General features: G+C 46.1%; 1 protein-coding gene across 1 annotated transcript in view; it reads left to right on the top strand.

The window, feature by feature from the left end:
* Positions 1–645: 645 nt before the first annotated feature.
* FLT1 (fms related receptor tyrosine kinase 1) overlaps positions 646–18,061 on the top strand; it is a gene marked incomplete at its 3' end in the record, with an annotated part of 206,155 nt that continues 188,739 nt past the window's right edge. Inside the window, exon 1 of the mRNA XM_080690255.1 lies at positions 646–974. Within this exon, the coding sequence (XP_080546381.1) occupies positions 911–974 (64 nt within the window). The 5' untranslated portion in view covers positions 646–910. The remainder of the gene's footprint in view (positions 975–18,061) is intronic.

Here is an 18,061-nt window from a genome sequence, read left to right as displayed (position 1 = left end):
GCAGCAGTGCAACCGAAAAGGACACAGACGCCCTCCCCCCGGGACCGGGCGGCCCGCGCTCCTCCCGACGGTGCCCGGCCAGCGTCCGGGTCCGCGGCCCGGTGCCGAGGGTCTCCGGCGCCTTCCTAGACGTGTCGGGACGGCCTGGCGGGGTCGGGGGCGGCGCGGCGGGACAGCGCCCGCGGAGCAGGCGGGGGGCGAGAGTCCGACCGCGCTCGCTCCGCGGGCCGAGGACGCCGCAGCTCTCTGCGAGCGACTTCCCACCGGGGCCGGCGGCGGAGCAGCTCCAGCCCGCGCCCCTCCCCAGACTCGGGCGGCCCCGGGGGCTGCGTAAGCCGGGTGGAGGGAGCTGCGAGGGTTTCCTGAGCTCCATGGCAGGAGGAGGGGCGGGGGCCGGAGGGCACCGAGCGAGGCCCCCGGACCTGCCCGGGCCACACCGCCGGCGCCTCCCCACGCGCCCTCGGGCCGCCCGCCCCTCTCCGCAGCCGCGGGGAAGCCAGCTCGGGAGGAAGAAGAGGGTAGGTGGGGAGGCGGATGAGGGGTGGGGGACCCCTTGACGTCACTGGAAGGAGGTGCCGGGGTAGGAAGTGGGCTGGGGAAAGGTTATAAATCGCCCCCGCCCTCGGCTCCTCTTAATCGAGGTCCGCGGGAGGCTCGGAGCGCGTCGGGCGGACTCTCCCTCGGCTCCACCCGGCGGCGGCGGCGGCGGCTCGGAGCGGGCTCCGGGGCCGGAGCGCAGCGGCCGGCGGGCGCGGGAAGGCGAGGACTGCCGGGGTAGCCGCCTCCTGTCTGGGGCCGCGGAGCGGGCGAACCGGGCGCGGGGCAGGAGCGCGAGAGCACCGGCTCCGGAGGCCGGGTCGTCGGCCGCGGCCAGCGCGGGCACCGGCGAGCAGGCCGCGTCGCGGTCACCATGGTCAGCTGCTGGGACTCCGGGGTCCTGCTGTGCGCGCTGCTGGGCTGTCTGCTTCTCCCAGGTGAGCGGTCGCTGGGGCTGAGCCGGGCTGGATGCAGCGTCCGCGGGGCAGACGGGGGGGCAGGTGCACGGGAGACGGCGAGGGAACCGGGGGCCAGGGCTGCAGCCCGAGCGCCGGGGGCCACGGCGCCCTTTCTCGGAGGCTGGCCGGGGCCCCGGGGCATCACCGCCCAGACCCGCGCTGGCGCCGCGCCCAGGTCCAAGCTGGGACTGCCCGGCTGCGGCAGGAGGCGATGATCTTCTGCTTGGCTCCAGCTGGGGTCTCCTCGTCGGGGCTCCAGGCACTCGGCGCATCACCTGCCTGGCGTCGGGAGCCGGCTCCCCGCGGCCGGGCCGGGGGCGGCGGGTCCACGGCGCCCCTCGGAGCCCGAGCAGCCGCTCCAGGACGCCTGCCCCGGGCTGGGCTGAGGGCAGGGCGTTGGCACTGGCCACGACCTCCAACCGCGAGAGGGAAAGAGGGGAACCAATTTGGAGAGGGTGGCGTGCCTGCGGGACAGATGGGTCCCTGGAGAAGGTCAGCGCTGGGGTCCGCGAGCCAGGCTGCCCAGGGAACCCGGAGGAGCCTTCGCCGGGAGCCCGCGGGGTGCGCAGCCGGGCTCAGGCCGCCCGCGTGGGTGGCTCTGACCGACGAGGGCAGCCGAGAGCGCCAGGTACCGTTAAATCTAGGAATTGTAATTCTAGGCTTAAAATTTGGAGTCAACAAGGGGTGTGCGACTTGGGCCGAAAGATGCGGAAGGAGGAACCGTCGAAGTCCGTCCGCTACCTTAGCCCTTCGCTGGGGTTTGGGGAAACAAGCGGTAGAAAGGTCCAGGGCCAGAGTTTCCCAAGTTAGCGCGCAGGCGGTCGCTGCAGGGACTCGGAGCCCGGGGTCTGCTCCCTGGGTTCTGCTGGGTTCTGCTCAGTGGGGCTAAGTGGCTGAGCCCTCGGGTTCTGTCCCCTAGAGCACTGAGGACCAGATTTTTGGATCGCTTTCTTTTAAACATCGCGGGGAAAAGGTAAAACGTGAAATCAGATAAAGTAACATAAAATAAGTCATTGTAATAACTCCCGAGGAGGAAAGTAAGTAAACATGTTATTTTTAAAAACTTGCTAAACTCAAAAGGCAGGAACAATGAAGTATTCTTGCTCAGCGGGAAGACTAATTAGATCATTAGTTTCTAAGAAACACGCAATCGTTGCAATTATATCCCTAAAACTAATAATCCCAGAGTCAGGGCGAAATCATAACGTCTGAGAACTCGCCATCGGCTGGGGAAGGTGTTAATAGTTGCATCAAAGGAAATACTGCATTTTCTATTCTACAAAATTCTTTTTGTTTTGAATAGTTATTAAAATATAATTGCTTAAAGAAGTTTAAATAGATTCCCGGTCTCTTATGTAAAGGCAAGTTTAGGTAAATGGTCTTTATTTCAAGAACGGGGTAGACTTTAGGGAAACACCCCTTTGGGTGTGTTTAGGAGCATCTTACAGAAATATACTTTACAGAAACTAGTGGATACTCTTGTGATTTCTCTTAAATTATAATTTGCTTAAATGAGCAGGATTCTCGGAAGTCTTTCTGATTAAAAAGGAAAAAACTTCCACTTGTCATAGGAAGGAGACAAACATCGCTATGGTGCAAGCCACCCTACTGTTTAGGGAATGTCCTGTTATGGTTCAGGTTTGTTTAGGCAAAGGGTACCTTTAAAAACCACAGCTTCTGTGGATACTAAACATCTCACAGTAAAAGAGCCAGCTACCAGCTTCCTAAACCCCAAACCAACCCGACAGGGGGCTGTGTTTCTCTGGCCAGAAAGAGGCCTCCCATTTCTGCCCTGTGGACTCATCTGAAGCCTATACCTGTGTGAGCTTGGATCTGCGTCCCTTCAGCTGCTATAATCTTTGACTATCAGTTATGAATATTGTGTGTGTGCATGCATGGTTTGTAAAATAACTAGAGGTTCAGGAATATCAAAGGATAATACATCTCTCTTCTAAAGGGTATACACCTACCTTCTTCAGAACACCTAGAAAATAAAAAAGTATCTATAATTCAAAAGCTTGCAAGTCATCTGTATCGTGATCCCTTTTTCTCTAAGGAAACTAGTCTTCTTTCTCCACCTGTCTCATCTTCCCATCATGCCATTAATTAAAGCCACAGGACACCCCCCCCCCCATTTTCTTTCATGGAGCAGCAGAAATTTACAATTTATGTAACTAACTGGAAACAATGAAATCATAAATTTTGTGAGGGAAGCCCACAATAGTAACAGTAAGTTAAATAAAAATGTACATGAAAATAACACCTACTTCCAAACTGAATATGATCCAGCTTTCATATTAGTTTGTCTCACATGGCCATTTTTGTTGTTTTCTTCAAGGCTTATGAAGTCATACTTTTTCCCCAAAATTGCTGATTTCAGATGTTAATCACTAGGCCCTTAGGTAGTACACACTAGTTTCTAGTTCATAGATCATGTTGCAGATAAACTGTAAGCAACTACCTTTACGCTAGTTTCTCAAATACTTTAGTATAGTGCTTTGTTACAGAATTTGAAAAGAAAAAATGTATTAGGCTACATAGTTTCTTTTCTAAGGATCATCGAGTGGATTTTTTGCTTTCATATGGAAACTGCAGAAATTACAATAGACCATCACTTTCTAAAGCCCTTTTCCAATGCTAAAATTCATCAAATAGTTCCAAGAAACAGACTGGACACAGCCTCTCTTCTCTCTCTCCCTACCTTACTTGTATTTGCATATAAAGATGGTAACCCACCTGGTACTATGGCTGTAATGATGAACTGGCTCTCTTTGCCATCACTAAGTAATAACATTGTACTTTCCTTTTCTCCAGTAAAATGTACCTGATCAACCAATTAACTTGGTCCTTAGTGGGTTGCAGTCTTCAAGAGATGGGCTGGCAGAGGTTGCCCCAGACAGCAGATCATCATCTTGAGCTCTTTCTTTCTTTCATTCTTTCATTCTTTTTTTCTTTTGTTCTTTCTTTTTTTCTTTCTTTCCTTCCTTCCTTCCTATCTTCCTTCCTTCTCTATTATTCTTATTTTTTGTGGTACTGGAAATGGAACCCAGGGGCATTCTACCTCTGAGCTACACCTCCAGTTCTATTTTTTAATCTTTATTTTGAAACAGGGTCTCACTGAGTTGCAAAGGGCCTCACTAAGTAGCTGAGGCTGTTTGTGAACCGCAGTCCTCCTGTCTCAGCCTCCCAAATGCTGGAATTACAAGCATGTGCCACCATGTCCAGCTTCTTGGGCTTTCTTTAACCAGCAGAATGTGTATCTCTATGACAGGGAAATTCCATTATAACTGTAGTTGCATGAACTCTTCTAAGGATCCCTGCAAGTCATTTGAAGCACCCGTGTGTTTCTTGATTTTTAAAACTTCATTATTTGATCAAAATGGCTTTATTCTAAAAGAGTTTAAAAGGATTACTAAGCCCTTTGTTTAAAAATTGAGGCTGGGTGTAATGGCACACATCTATAATTCCAGTACTTAGGAGTCTAAGAGACAGGAGAATCACAGATTCAAGGCTAGCCTTGGCAACTTAGTGAACGCCTGTTTTGAAATAAAAATAAAAAGGGCTGGATTATAGCTTAGTGAAAGCATGCCTCTGGGTTCAACCCCAGTACTGCAAAACAAACAAATAAATAAATGTTCTGTGACATTAAAAAGGCAAACCAAATAATTGTTCCATCCTTCTAAATTGTCACGACATTTTAAAATCTACTTTGATTGTATGTGATATAGAAGTTGAAAATGATTTGGGGCAAAAATGATTTTATGTTGACCAAAAAAATAATAAAATCACACTGTTGAAGAATTGTGTGATGTATTGCTATCTTCACAGCAAAGGTCTGGCTGATATTTGCCCTGGGTGTGTGGTGTGTCAGGGCAAAAGCAGATAACAGAGTCTAAAAGCGTTTGCCCTTGCTTTAAATCAAGGTGTGTGCACCAGTGGACAAAGAATGGAGAGGAAGCAAGAGAAAACCTTTTGGCACTGGGTGTTGAAAAAGAGCAGAAAATGGAGGGTCAGGCTCCTGGTTCCCTTGCATGGTTGAGGACGTTGGGTGATAGCAAGTAATAGTCACTTCTCAGTGACTTTGCCATCTTGTGGATAGAGACAGAAGAAAGTTTGGAATCACACTGGGCTCTTTTTTAAAGTAAAAATATATTGCTGTGTGTGGTCAAAAAGCATAGAAACATCTGTTGCATTGATTTTAAACCATTTAATAGAACAGAACAGCCCATCCTGTTCTGTTGGCTTTGCCCTACTAGAGAGGGTTAGAAGGAATGACAAGCCCTCCTGCCAGATGCTTTCCAGGACCCAGGTTGAGCCCCATACACGTGGGTGCCTTGGATATTGCATGCTGCTGATCAGACTTCTGGGTTTTATACCCGACTGAGGAAGGGGAAGGAAATGGGAGGAATGGGGTATTTAAGGGAGGGCTTGCAAGGCAAGCCTCTGGCTCAGCACACAGGGGATGCAGGGGGGGGGGGTTTCATTAAGGAAATGGTTCCATTGAGTCTGCTGAAGATAGTGGACTAGATTTCCTGCATTGCTGTGGGGCGGATGTGGGGAGATGTCAAGAATTCCTGGGGATTTCTCATCAGTCTTGGTAAACCTGGAGGCTAAAAGTCATTTCTGATCACTGTTCTTTTCCTTGATTTCGAGCTGCTTGGGAGACTTGATCTTGTCTCACAGACGCACTCCTTGTGGCAGCCAAATGGAGCCCCATGGATCCATCTGCTCGTGTCAGAGATGAGACACTGGCCCAGGGAAGTTGAGTGATTTTTATCTAGGTCAACAGCAGGCTAGTGCAGCCCTAGAAAGACAACCCAAGGTTCATCCTGCAGGCATTCTTCATTTATGCATCCTCTGTGCCCCAGAGTAGAGACGCTCAGACATTGGCTGGCTAACATTTTTACAGTGTTAAAATGTCTTTCTAAATGATGGTACCCCATTTGTTTGTTTGTTTGTTTGTTTATTCATTGATTTAGTCATTCATTCATTATTTTTTAGTGGTAAAGATCAAATCATGGATTCTTATATGCTAGATAAGTGCTCTACCACTGACCTGCACACCAGAACCTTTTCCCCCTACCTCCCTCCTTTCTTTCCTTCTTTCTTCCTTTCTTCCCTTCTTTCCTTCTTTCTTTCCTTCTCTCTGTCTTTTTTCTTTCCTTCTTTCTTTTTGGTACCAGGGATTGAACCCAAGGCATTCTACCTTCAAGCTATATTTTCAACCTTTGATTTTGAAACAGGGTCTTGCTAAGTTTCCAAAGCTGGCTTTGAACCCACACTCCTTCTATTTCAGCCTCCAAAATCCTGGGATTACAGGTGTGCACCACCAAATTCATCTCAGCATCTTTTTAAATATGAAGTTATCTTCTTTTTTTTAAGCCCATAAAGGGTAAAAATTAAGAATAGCAAAAAGGATAGCTTCTTAGTAACATACTGAGATATTTGGAGAGAAGCTTGATTTTCCTGTGAGCACTTGAAATCCCTCTTCTGAAAGGCTGTGACCTGAATATTTGTGCCTTATGGTATTAGTTTCATCTGTCACCATGCCCCTCCGCTCACTCTGTATTTCAGTTATCTACACTCTACCCCAGTCAAAGAAATTACTCACCCACTTTCAGATGGTTCTTCACTTTCTACACGCCGGTCATGCTGTCTGGCTGCCCACCAGACCCTCGCCCTTCTTCAGCATCCTTTCCTCCCCTGCCTGCAGAATCTGGCTCAATAACGCAGCTCCAGAGCCCTTCCTGGGAGCCCCAGGCACAACTAGCTATTTCTTCTCCTCACCTATATAGCCCTGTACGCACCCCTCTGATGTGTTCTTAACCTTACACTATTAATATTTAGTGCATCTGAGTTTTCCCTCTTGGAAAGAGAGACCATGTCTTAGCTGTCCCTAGATCCCTGGTGTATAATGTGACAGCTGGCACAAAGACTCTCAGTAAGTGTTGGAATGAATGGATGCACAGGTGGCCACACGATCATTTCAAGGAAGTCGCCTCTCTGGGTCAGATATGCATTTACTCTAGTCTATTAATGTGCTCCTGCCCATCTATTTAGCCTCAGTGACGAGGGATTACTTAGAATGACTGTTTTTAACCAAGTCCTATATTGGTTCAATAGCGATTTGTGTTTAAGATGTAAGAAGTGAGCTGTGATCTTGTGCCCTCTGGAAACCTTGTTTTGTCGGCAAGTTGCTTCACTGGGGCCACCAAGGTACCAAAGCAGGTGTGAGCCTCTGCTGAAGCTTTGTCTTAGCTTCTTCTGGTGAGATGCTAAGCACTCTGCTTCCTCCCACAGTGTTTTATACAATCTTTAGGGATGATGGAGCTCTCGGGTCTTATGGTTTGACTTGCCCTGGTGTTGGCTCAAACCTAAGACCCTAGATGTTGAGCTGGGGTACAAACCTGAATGACAGGTGCCGAAATTAACTGTTTTAGTCAGCCCTTTTATTTGGGACCCTTTTGTTGATGGTCTGCCTGACTTCTTTGCTTAGGATGGGGTTATTCTCAACCTTTCATGCAAATAGGTTCCTGGCAGGACCACCCTACTAGGCATAAGAAGTGTTCTAAAATGAGTCAGGCACAGAAAAGACAAGTAACACATGTTCTCCTTATATAAGGAAACTAAAAAGTGGGTCTTGGACCAGTAGAGAATGGAACAGTCTCTAGAGACTAGAAAGGATGTTGAGGATGGAAGGATGGAAAGAGGATGGTTCAGGGTGCAGATGGGTAGGAGGAATAACCTCTAATGCTCCATAGAAGAGCAGGAGTGCTATGGGTGACAACAATTAGTTTTATCTCAAAATAGCTAATAGAGAGGATTTTGAATGTTCCCAACTTAAAGAAATGTCTGAGGGGATGGATATGCTAAACACCCTGATCCGGTCATTACCCACTGTATACATGAATTGAAATGTCACGCTTAGCACATATATATATATACATATATGTATATGTATATATATATAATATGTAAGTTAAAATACTTTTTAAAAAACTAAAGGAATAAAAAATAATTAAGAGTTAACGCATTTTTAACTGTAAATAATTTGGGCTCATGCTAGTCCCTCTTACCCTCCCCCATCCCTTCCTCTACCCTAACCCTGCACAGGCCCATGACAAACTCCAAAACATGCTTCTGAAAGTGTGGGCTGTGGTCCAACAGCAGCAGCATCCCCTGGGAACTTAATGCATCAGAGGCTGTTATTTTAATAAAACCCTCAGGTGTTTTGTTTGTACCATAAAGCAGCAGATGCACTAATTTTAGTATTCAGAGTCCTGCTGTCAGGGTCCAATTCCTCTTTATCAGGGCCCTAGTGATGACCTTGACCTGCCTAAGAGTGACCCCAAGCCAAACGGGTCTCTTCTGGCTCACACACTGGTCTTGTTCCCTCTCTTCTGTGGTAACATCTGTGTCTTTCTTCCAATCTCTTTTTACAAAATCTCAGCATGAACTTCACCCAATGACCAAAGTAAACAGAAGCTGCAGGCTTAAGTAATACCATGGTTCAGCAAGCATGGGTGGCTAGATCAAGGTCTCAGAAAATATGGATTTGGTGTAAAATGGTAAAAATGGCATTAAATAGATGTGTTTTAACCAGAAATAAAATTTACGCAAGGTATTTGCTTCCAAAACAAAATTACTGGTGGTGAAACTAGCCATAGGAAGTGTCCTCTAGAATCTGCTGTCAAGGGGCAGCGCTGCATCAGCGTGCCGCCACTGGTCAACCTCACATCCTCCGTACCGGCCTGACATCTAAAGCATTTTGCACTTGACATTTTTCCTGGTCTCAACATTGCACATCTCAGCAGATGCTGTTGACTGTTTTCTGGGTGATCACCGCCCTCGCAGGCACTTTTGCTCAGCCTGTGCTTCAATCCTTCTATTTAATGGGTGGGGAGTACATGGGACTTCCTTTCAAGCCACAGAACCACCCATGTGGTCTACAGAAGCAAAGCTACAACAATTACCAGATTCTTCTGTTAAAAGAAGCCCGAAGTGACCATGGAATGAATGAAAAGTCTGGGCTCTTATTATATACAAATAGAAAACATCTTAGACTCAAGGCACCCTTTAGCAAAACCTTGATGAGCGCTTTGCCTGCCAAGAGATTTCTGCAAAACCCTTTGCCTCTCTCGAGGGCCACGGCTCCCAGCCTTGGATATCCATTGGAACTGTCTGAGGATCTTCACAAACCCTAATGCCCTGGCTGCACATCTGACCAGTTTAATCACAGTCTCTCTAGCAGGAACCCGGCACTGGTGATTTTAAAGCTTCCGGTGATTCTGATGGGCAGCTGAAGTTGAGAACCTCAAATCCTACCATGCCTTAGAACTCCCTGAAAGGCATGCTGAATTATGGATTGCTGGGCTCTACCCCAGAGTTTCTGATTTAGGAGGTTTGGGGTGGAACAGTCAATTTGCTTGTCTAACACGTTCCCAGCTGGTCAGAGACCACACAGTCCTCCGGCCAGTTTGAGAGGTCTGGCCGTGTGTGAGGCACCTGCACGGGTGCCCACCTGTGAAAGTACTAGGTTCTCACCAGACCTCAGACAAGGTGGAGGAAACTATAAGGATTCCTGCCAGGAAGATTATGCATCAGTAGAATGTGGCAGAAGAAATACTTAGACCAAGTGCTGTGACCTGTGACTAACTTCGATGCCCTCTGAAAGCAGAGGGTCTGTTCTGGAAGTGAGGAGCCAGTGCTGATGGTTGGTCCAGACAACAGAGCTAACAGTAGCTCTCCTCCTGTGCCTTGCTCTCTGTGACACTGGCCAATGCCATACTCTCAGCCTGGCCTGGGCTCCGCTGTGGTCTTTCCAGCTGTCGGCTCCAACATGCCCTGGAAAATACCAAGGAAGCCTCATGATACTGTTTACAAAACCTAAAGGGACCAGAAAGGAGTTGATAATAAATAAAAATACACTTGATACGTTTTAACCGTCAATGGCATTTAACAGGAGCTTCTGTAGCTGCAATTGCAATCTTGCCTGGAGCAGCATCCCCCACCCAGCAGCTTCTACCTCCTGGAGCAGTATAGTTCTGCTGACTTCTAGAAGGTGCCATGGCTTTGTGGTTAGAAACATGGTCCTGGGACTATTTGAACTTGAGAAACACCCAAGAATCCAAGCTGTTTCTCTTTCTGCTGAGAGCATCTAGGGGACCCTCTGGGGCATTTAATTCCTAATGTTGTGTGGACTCCACTTTGACATGTTTATATTTCAATACAGAAAGAGCCCTCCCTCTGTCAACCACTCAATCACTTCTGCAGGTCTGTGATGCAATAGCCATTTGTATCCATCATCTGTTATTACATAACAAGCTGTACCAAAACCTGGCAGCCCCAAACTACAATTCATTATGTCTCTCTGAGGGCCACACATCTGGGCTGGGTTCAGCTTGGTGACTTTCCTCCAGGTTAGACCTGGGCCACCTAGGTAGCCACAGTACTGGGCAATTTCGCTGGGATGTTGGCGGGGGGCCTCCCTCTTCATGTGGTCCTTCCTCTTTCGGTTCTAGTGGGGCTTTCTTATATGGAGGCAGGGGTATTCCCAAGAGCACATGGTGGAGGCTTCGTGGGGACCCCAGCCTTGAAATTCCTCTGTATCACTCCGTCATGTTTGATTGGTCAAAGTGAGTCCTATCCCACATTGAAGGGGCGGCGCCTCCTCTCGATGGGAGGATCTGCCCAGTATATTGGCATTGCTCCAATATGCCACACTGTTGAACGCTTGCTTGATGACTTGCTTTTTCTTTTCAGTTTAGCTTCTAGGCTGAATTCAGCTGTGAAAATCATACTAACTACTGAATGATAACAAATACCAAATACTGCCTTGTCCCTTCTAAATAGTACCTGGGCATGCAACGACTGACCAATAGCAGCACATTGGCCTGCTGGCTTCTTAGGACTACCATGACGCTAGTAAGCAAGGATAGCTGGCCCTGGGTTCTGATTACCCACGGCTCTGCAGCTTCTCAAGCTTTATCTAACAGAGGCCCCAGTCTAGCTCCTTCTTTCTGAAGCAGTAATACTACTGTCGGGAGAAAGATGCTTTGAGGAAGTAAAAAAGGAGGAAGGGGACCTCTGTGGACCACCAGCCATTTAGATTTACATATATTACTTCACGCAGTCAAAGAAGTAGGTGCAGTGATCATAAGCGAAGGAAAGTGATGCTTACATAAATTCTTGCTCTAAGGTCACAGAAGCGGTATGTCAGTCTGAAATTATTTCAGTCTTATTCTGTCTGACTTTGGAGAGGGAAGACTCAGCATGTGTTGTGACTGAACTGAAAAGTGGAGAAGGGTAAGAAAAGGAAAGGAACATTGGATGGGGGTGCTAGTCTTGCCCTGCACTCAAAACCAGTCTATCCTTGGAATTTTGCCATCCAAAAAGAATGTGAGAAGCCACTGCTACTCCAATTTAAAGTGGCCCTGGGAGATTCCACTGCTGTGTGTTGCAGACACCGTTAAAATCTCCAGCACAACAGAATTGGAGCCATAGGCATTTAAGAATCCTCCCAGGAAGGGTCAGAAAAGGATCCCCGAGCCATTAAGAACATGATTTGACATGGACTTCTAAACTGTTCTCCACGTATGGCTTTAAACTAGTTCAGATTGCAAGAAGTGTGGGCCAAGGCCAGAGTTTGATTCTAGAAAAGCTCTGTGAGGCAGGTCTTTGGTTGAAGCCAGGACTGTCCTTTGACATTTTCCAGGAATCAACTGTCTGCTCCTTTATGCACCTGCTAGATTCCAGCAGCTTCAAAGATTTGGAACTTTTCTGGAATGGAACTGGAGGAACTGCAGGAAGGACCCGGAAGTGTGCTGACCCTAAAGGCAGAAGGTCCAGAATGTAGAGGAAGGGCAGGACCGAAGTACTGAGCCTCTCCCCAGCACACATGCTGTTTGTGGGGCTTTGGAACCATACTTTGAAACCCTGTAGCTGAAGGAGGCTTGATGACTTGCTGAGAGCCGCACACTTAGGAAGCAGCCAGACCAGGATTCAAGTGTAGGTCTTTTTTTTTTTTTTTGTACTGGAGATTTAACCCGGTGTCATTCTGCCTTTGTGCTATACCACAGACCTATTATTTTTTAATTTGAAATAGGGTCTTGTTAGTTGCTGAAGGTCTCTGTAGGTTGCTGAGGCTGGCCTCAAACCTGTGATCCTCCTGTTCTCAGCCGCTCAAGTACTGGGATTACAGGTGTGTAGCACCACGCCTACCACATAGGTAATAATGTTGGTAGAAAGAGCACCAATTAAAAAAAAAAGACCTAAGATAGCTTGAAGGGGGGAATGAAAGAAATTTGTTTAGGAATTAAAGAAAAAGCAAGAGTTTCATTTTCAGGGTTTAAAATGAGTAACTGTAAGAAAAGATGACAAACTTACAGGGCCCTTTTCTACAGGAAGTTATTTTTCAGTCTGGGGTGGCCAGCGGCAGGCTTTGATTGACAGTCCTTGCAGTTAGCAAAGCTGGAACCTTTTTTTTTTTTTTTTTTTTACTGAAGATGGAACCCCGGGCCTTGCACATTTCAGGCAAGTGCTGTGTTGAGCTGCACCCCAGCCCTGGAAGCATCTGTAAGCCCTGTTACTTCTGGGCCTCTTCCTCCTCCCAGATCTGTCTCTCAGATATTCAAAACTTCAGGAAGTCAGAAAAGAGAGAAAAGGGATTCATGACTTCTGCCTTGATCTGTACTGGAGGAGGGACACTCCCACACCTGAACAGGATCACATTTATTAGAATGTGAGAAAACCCTATCCTACCCTCTATTGTGGAATTTTATCTTTCACTCTAAGGAAAGAACTGGAAGCCCTAGCCTCATGTAGTTATGTGCTTTAGGTGGAAATTATAGGGAGTGGTCAGATAAGTCTCATTTGATGTTTATGATTGTTTTCTTTTCCTAATTGGCATTAGAGAAACCAAAAATATATGTAAACAGATGAAAAGGCAGGGATATATTAGGATCACAAACAAACAATTTAAGAAGGCAATGTAAACTCTCTCTACAAAGTTTCATCTATGATTAATGATATTGTTTTCTTTGGGGAAACGTTGTTTAGCTCTGTTTTTCCACTTCACATCTCCAGCAGGACCAGATTTTTGTTCCCTGTTGTTCCTTGAAAATTTTAGTAATTTCAGAGTCTCCTCCATAGGGGATTCTGCTCGAAGTCGAGAGGGCAAGCACATGGGAGCCGGGTCCTTGTATCACTCTAGGATGGGCTTTGCATACTGAGAGCTGACATAAGAGAGAGGATAGATTGTTCGCGCACTTTGCTGATGGACAGATTTACAGTCATTTACATCCACATGCCCATCCCATCCTTTATCCTTGGACCTGGTAAATGAAAGATACCCGATACAGATTATTTGCCTCACAAAGTCATGTAGCAGGCAAGCTAGAAAAATGAGGAAATGACCTCCATGGCTAATTTCCAGGAATTTCTATTTCACTTTAGCCTGTGGACCTATGAACTGTTGATCCTCTATTCAGATGTATCATTTTTAGGAGTCACAAAAGTCGAAAATGTAGAAATAAGTTGTGTGTGTGTGTGTGTGTGTGTGTGTGTGTGTGTGTGTGTGTGTTACAGGGGATTGAACCAGGGGCATTCTACTCCAAGCTACACCCCAGCTCTATTTTTTTTTTTTAATTTGAAACAGGGTCTCACTAAGTTGCAGAAGACCTCGCTAAGTAGCCGAGGCTGGCCACGAACCTATGATCCAATCCAATCCCCCTGTCTCAGCCTCCCAAGTACTGGGATTACAAGCATACACCACTACACCCAGCTTTTTAGCATGCTTTACAGTCCAGATAGATGGGCTGGAGATGCCTTGCTGCAGTAACTCATTCCCCACAGTGGGAGAATGGTAATTACAAACTTCGTGCATTGATTTGGAATGCTGTATTCTCTCCCGTGATTTCATGAGAAAAACATGATCATATCAAATTTAATTCTCCTGATGCCAATTTTATTGTTATAAATTTATATACTATTTCCAGCTTGAGTTCAGGAATGCACAGAAGACTCTTTTACAACCTTTTCTGGGGAGAGGGCGGACTGAGGATTGAACTCGGGGACATTCTACCTCCAGGCTCTTTTTTGTTGTTGCTGTTGTTTTTGTTTTTGAAACGGGGTCTTGCTAGGCTGTGGCCTTGAACCTGTGGTCCTTCGGTCTCAGACTCCCAAATTCTAGGATTACAGATGTGGACACTCACTGAGATTATCTCCCACATTTCTTGATGTTCACCTTTTCTACCTCTAAATGATATCTCTAAGAGGCCAAATTTGAGCTGTGAACCCAGAAAAGAAAGGGCTGTTTCTAACTCATCTTTGAAGTGGTGAATCCAGTCCAATCCCAGCACACAGCAGTCGCTCCATAAATACTGGGTGAATCATGGATGCTGTATCTTAAGCCGTCTGTCTGGGCCTGAGAAGCCCTACTACTAGCCAGAGTTCCACGTGGCTTCCCCATCTAAGGGCTTGTGTGTATGTGTAGAATGGGAAGAAGTGGGCAGAATATGCCCCAGAACTGGCAAGAACTCTCCTAATATTTTTGATGTTCTATTCTTTCCTTTGGGCCAATTCTCTGGGGCCAGACCGTCTTTTTGTCCTTGGCGGAGTTGGCTGTATTCTCCTGAATTGATTCTAGACACAAGATTGAGAATGAGGATGCAAGCTGCCCAGCCACTAGAGAATTGGTTCCCAAGAGATACTGTTCTTGAGATTAGCCATCCCACTAAGATTCCTTCAACTGGCCAAGGTTCCCAAACGGCACAGAAGAGAGGCAGTTGATTGGAAACCTTTGATTTCTAGGACACTGACACTGCCCAAGATACAAAATAGTGCTGCTGTTGATGCCATTGCTTTTGGTACCTTGGATAAGAGCATTTTGGTTGAAGACTATTTCCTCCTGGCTCTGGACCATGCATAGTGTAGGTGAGCTAATTCTTGGACCAGGAGTGTGGCTCAGTGGTACAGCACTTACCTAGCATGCACATGACCCTGGGTTCCATCTCCAGCACTGCAGAAAAAAGAAAAGAAAAGAATTGTTTAAAAATAAAGATGACCAGTACTTGAGAGGCTGAGACAGGAGGATCACAGGTTCGCTTCCATCCTCAGCTACTTAGTGAGACTCTCCACAACTTAGACCTTGTTTCAAAATAAAGAATAAAAATAGGACTGGGGGTGTAGTGCACAGGTAGAATACTCCCGGTTCCATCCCCAGTACTGAAAAAAAAAATATGAAGAGATGAAGTTCTTGGTGGCACTTGGGAAGCCGAGACAGGAGGATTGCAGGTTCAAGGCCAGCCTTGGCAATATAGTGAGAACTTGTTTCAAAATGAAATATAAAATATGACTGAGGTTGTATCCCAGAGACAGCATGTTCCTGGGTTCAATCCTTAGTACTACAATAAATAAGTAAGTAAGTAAGTAAGTAAATAAATAAATAAATAAGATGATGCTTTAGATGGCTTCAAGATTTGGAAATCTTTGGAAGACAGAAAAACAGATCTTCGTGCTTCCTTTAGCAAAGGCACTGTCTTCAGATCTCCCCTCAAGTTCATCCCCCTGGAAGAACAGTTCTCACCCCCTGGGCTGGGGAAGGCAGCCCCATATCTGCTCGCTTTCTGTGAAGACACACAAATATAATGCAGTTTTATGTTTACATAAAAAGTATTTCTATATGTGTAAAATTTCATAGATCTGTATATACTAGTTTCCATTGTCCAGGCTAAGTCATAAACGTTTTAATGAAAGCAGTCTTGTTTATTAGCATATGTTCAAAAATATTAAATGAGAGAGTTAATGGTGAGGTTAAAGATTAGAGAAATCAACAAGGTAAAGGGTCAGAGAGAGGTCAGTAGAGGGGGAAAGTAGAGGGGAAAAGAACACCCAGAGTCAGTCGGCAGTGAAAGAGAGATGGGAAGAAATACAGGAGGGGAAGAGTTTCCAGATTCCTAGACTCACTCATGCTGGAGAGTCCACCCCTCAATCCAGCCACCAGCCTCACGGGATGGGGGTCGGGGCTTAATTCCAGGAGAGCAGCTCCAGCCCTGGGGAACTCACTACTTCCCTGCCATTCTTCCTTCTGGTTTTATGAAACTTCTACTTACTGGTTTTTGTCTTTTTCTCCAAAATGAGCTGATTCATAGGTTGTCTCAAGGCCTGTCAGGCCAGTGGCCAGTTGATAGCAGAAACTGTTGTTAGTCTTCTTTAGAGATATAATATCTCAATGATACTAAAAAGGCTAATTTCTAGAAAGGAAGTAAAAGTGCAAGTTCAAACCAGTATTCTCCAGGTTTGGGATGCAAATGCACTGCAGTCTTCTGTGAACATTTATAAAGAAGGCCTTAGTTTTCCACCATTACTGAAGTGAGTGACCAACTTGCAGGAAGTTATTTCTTTTAAGATTTGAGATACTTTTTGTGGAACACTTTTTTCCCTTCCCCCTGTGCTAGGGATTGAAACCAAGGGCATTATATCTCTGAGCCAAACCCTTAGCCTCTTTCATTTATTTTGAAACAGTGTCTAGCTGGGTTGCTGAGGCTCTCACTAAGTTGCCGAGGCTGGCCTCGAACCTGCAATCCTTCTGTCTCAGCCTACTAGATACTGAGATTACAGGCACGTGCTACTGTGCCCAGCAGAAACACACTATTTATAACGGATTACTTTTTTTTTTCTAAAACCTGACTCTAGCCGGGCGTGGTGGCACACACTTGTAATCCCCACACTTGGGAGGCGGAGACAAGAGGATCACGCTGGTTCGGAGCCAGCCTCGCTGGCTTAGGAGACCCTGTTTCCAAATAAAAATGTAAAAATAGGTCTGGGAGTGTAGCCCGGAGGTAGAAGGGCTTCCAGGAACCCCAGTACCACACACACACACACACACATATATACATATATATATCTTTTATAGACAGTCTTAAAAAAGTACATAAGAAGGTTTTTTGTTTTTGTTTTGTGTTCTTTTTGCAGTACTGGGGATTCTACCAGACATTCTACCTCCGAGCTACACACCCAGGCCTATTTTTTATTCTTTATTTTGAAACAGGGTCTCCCTGAGTTGCAAAGGGCCTCACTGAGTAGCAGTTGAGGCTGGCCGCAAACTGCAATCCTCCTGTCTCAGCCTCCCAAAGGCTGGGATTACAAGCGTGCACCACCACGCTCGGCTCATAAGAAGGTTTCCTATGGACTTTGGACTTCATTAACAGTGTCAAAGGGAGCTGAAATTAACATGGAAACTTTATCACACTCAGCTTTCACTCTCATTTTATTTCTCCCCTATTTTTAGTGGCAAAGCAAGCTGTATTCTGTCAATATTTGTAATAGATTATAATTTTGAAAATACTGAAGAGTGAAGAAAATAGGCAAAACTTTGTGTTGGCTCTAGAAATGTTTTTACATTTTCTTGTACAGATAGCTGCAGTGTGAAGGTGCTGTTAGCCTTTTTATTGTCATCAAAATACCTGACAAGAACAACTTAGGAGAAAAAAGGTTTATTTGGCTCTTGGTTTCAGGGGTTCAGTCCACGGATGGCTGCCTTCAAGGTAGAAACATCAAGGAGGCCGGGTATAGTCGAGAAAAGCTGATCGGCTCAAGGCAGCCAGGAAGTGGAGAGAGAAAAGGGAGCCAGGGGTAGATGTAGTCTTCAAGGCCACACCCCAGTGAGCTACTTCCCCCTGCCGTCCCCTACCTCACAACTTGCTGCATTGGGGACCATGTTTTCAACATGTGGGCACTTAGCACAAACCATAACACGTATGCCCCTGCCTTTCTGCCTGCTCATCAGCCTGTCTGCTTTGCTTTATTATACAAAAAGACTTTAAGATTCAAAATTAAAACTTGGATTACATGCATTTTTATGTTTAATAGCATCACAACATTAATGTTCCATGACGTATTTATTTTTCCCCAGAAAGAGCTATGTGTCAAGCTAAAGATTATCTATGCCACATGACAGGTTATAAAAAGTGACTGAATATAACTAAAAAGTTCCAATCTCCATTTGTTTGCTTTAACCATTACATGGCAAGCTCCCACACTGAAATGCTAAAGGATTTCCCAGATAT

Source organism: Muscardinus avellanarius (genome assembly GCF_963383645.1).
Source record: "Muscardinus avellanarius genome assembly, chromosome: 2".
In the NCBI taxonomy this organism is placed as follows: Eukaryota; Metazoa; Chordata; class Mammalia; order Rodentia; family Gliridae; genus Muscardinus; species Muscardinus avellanarius.
Note: the sequence above shows the minus strand (reverse complement) of the source record. Positions and strands in the feature narration are given on the sequence as shown.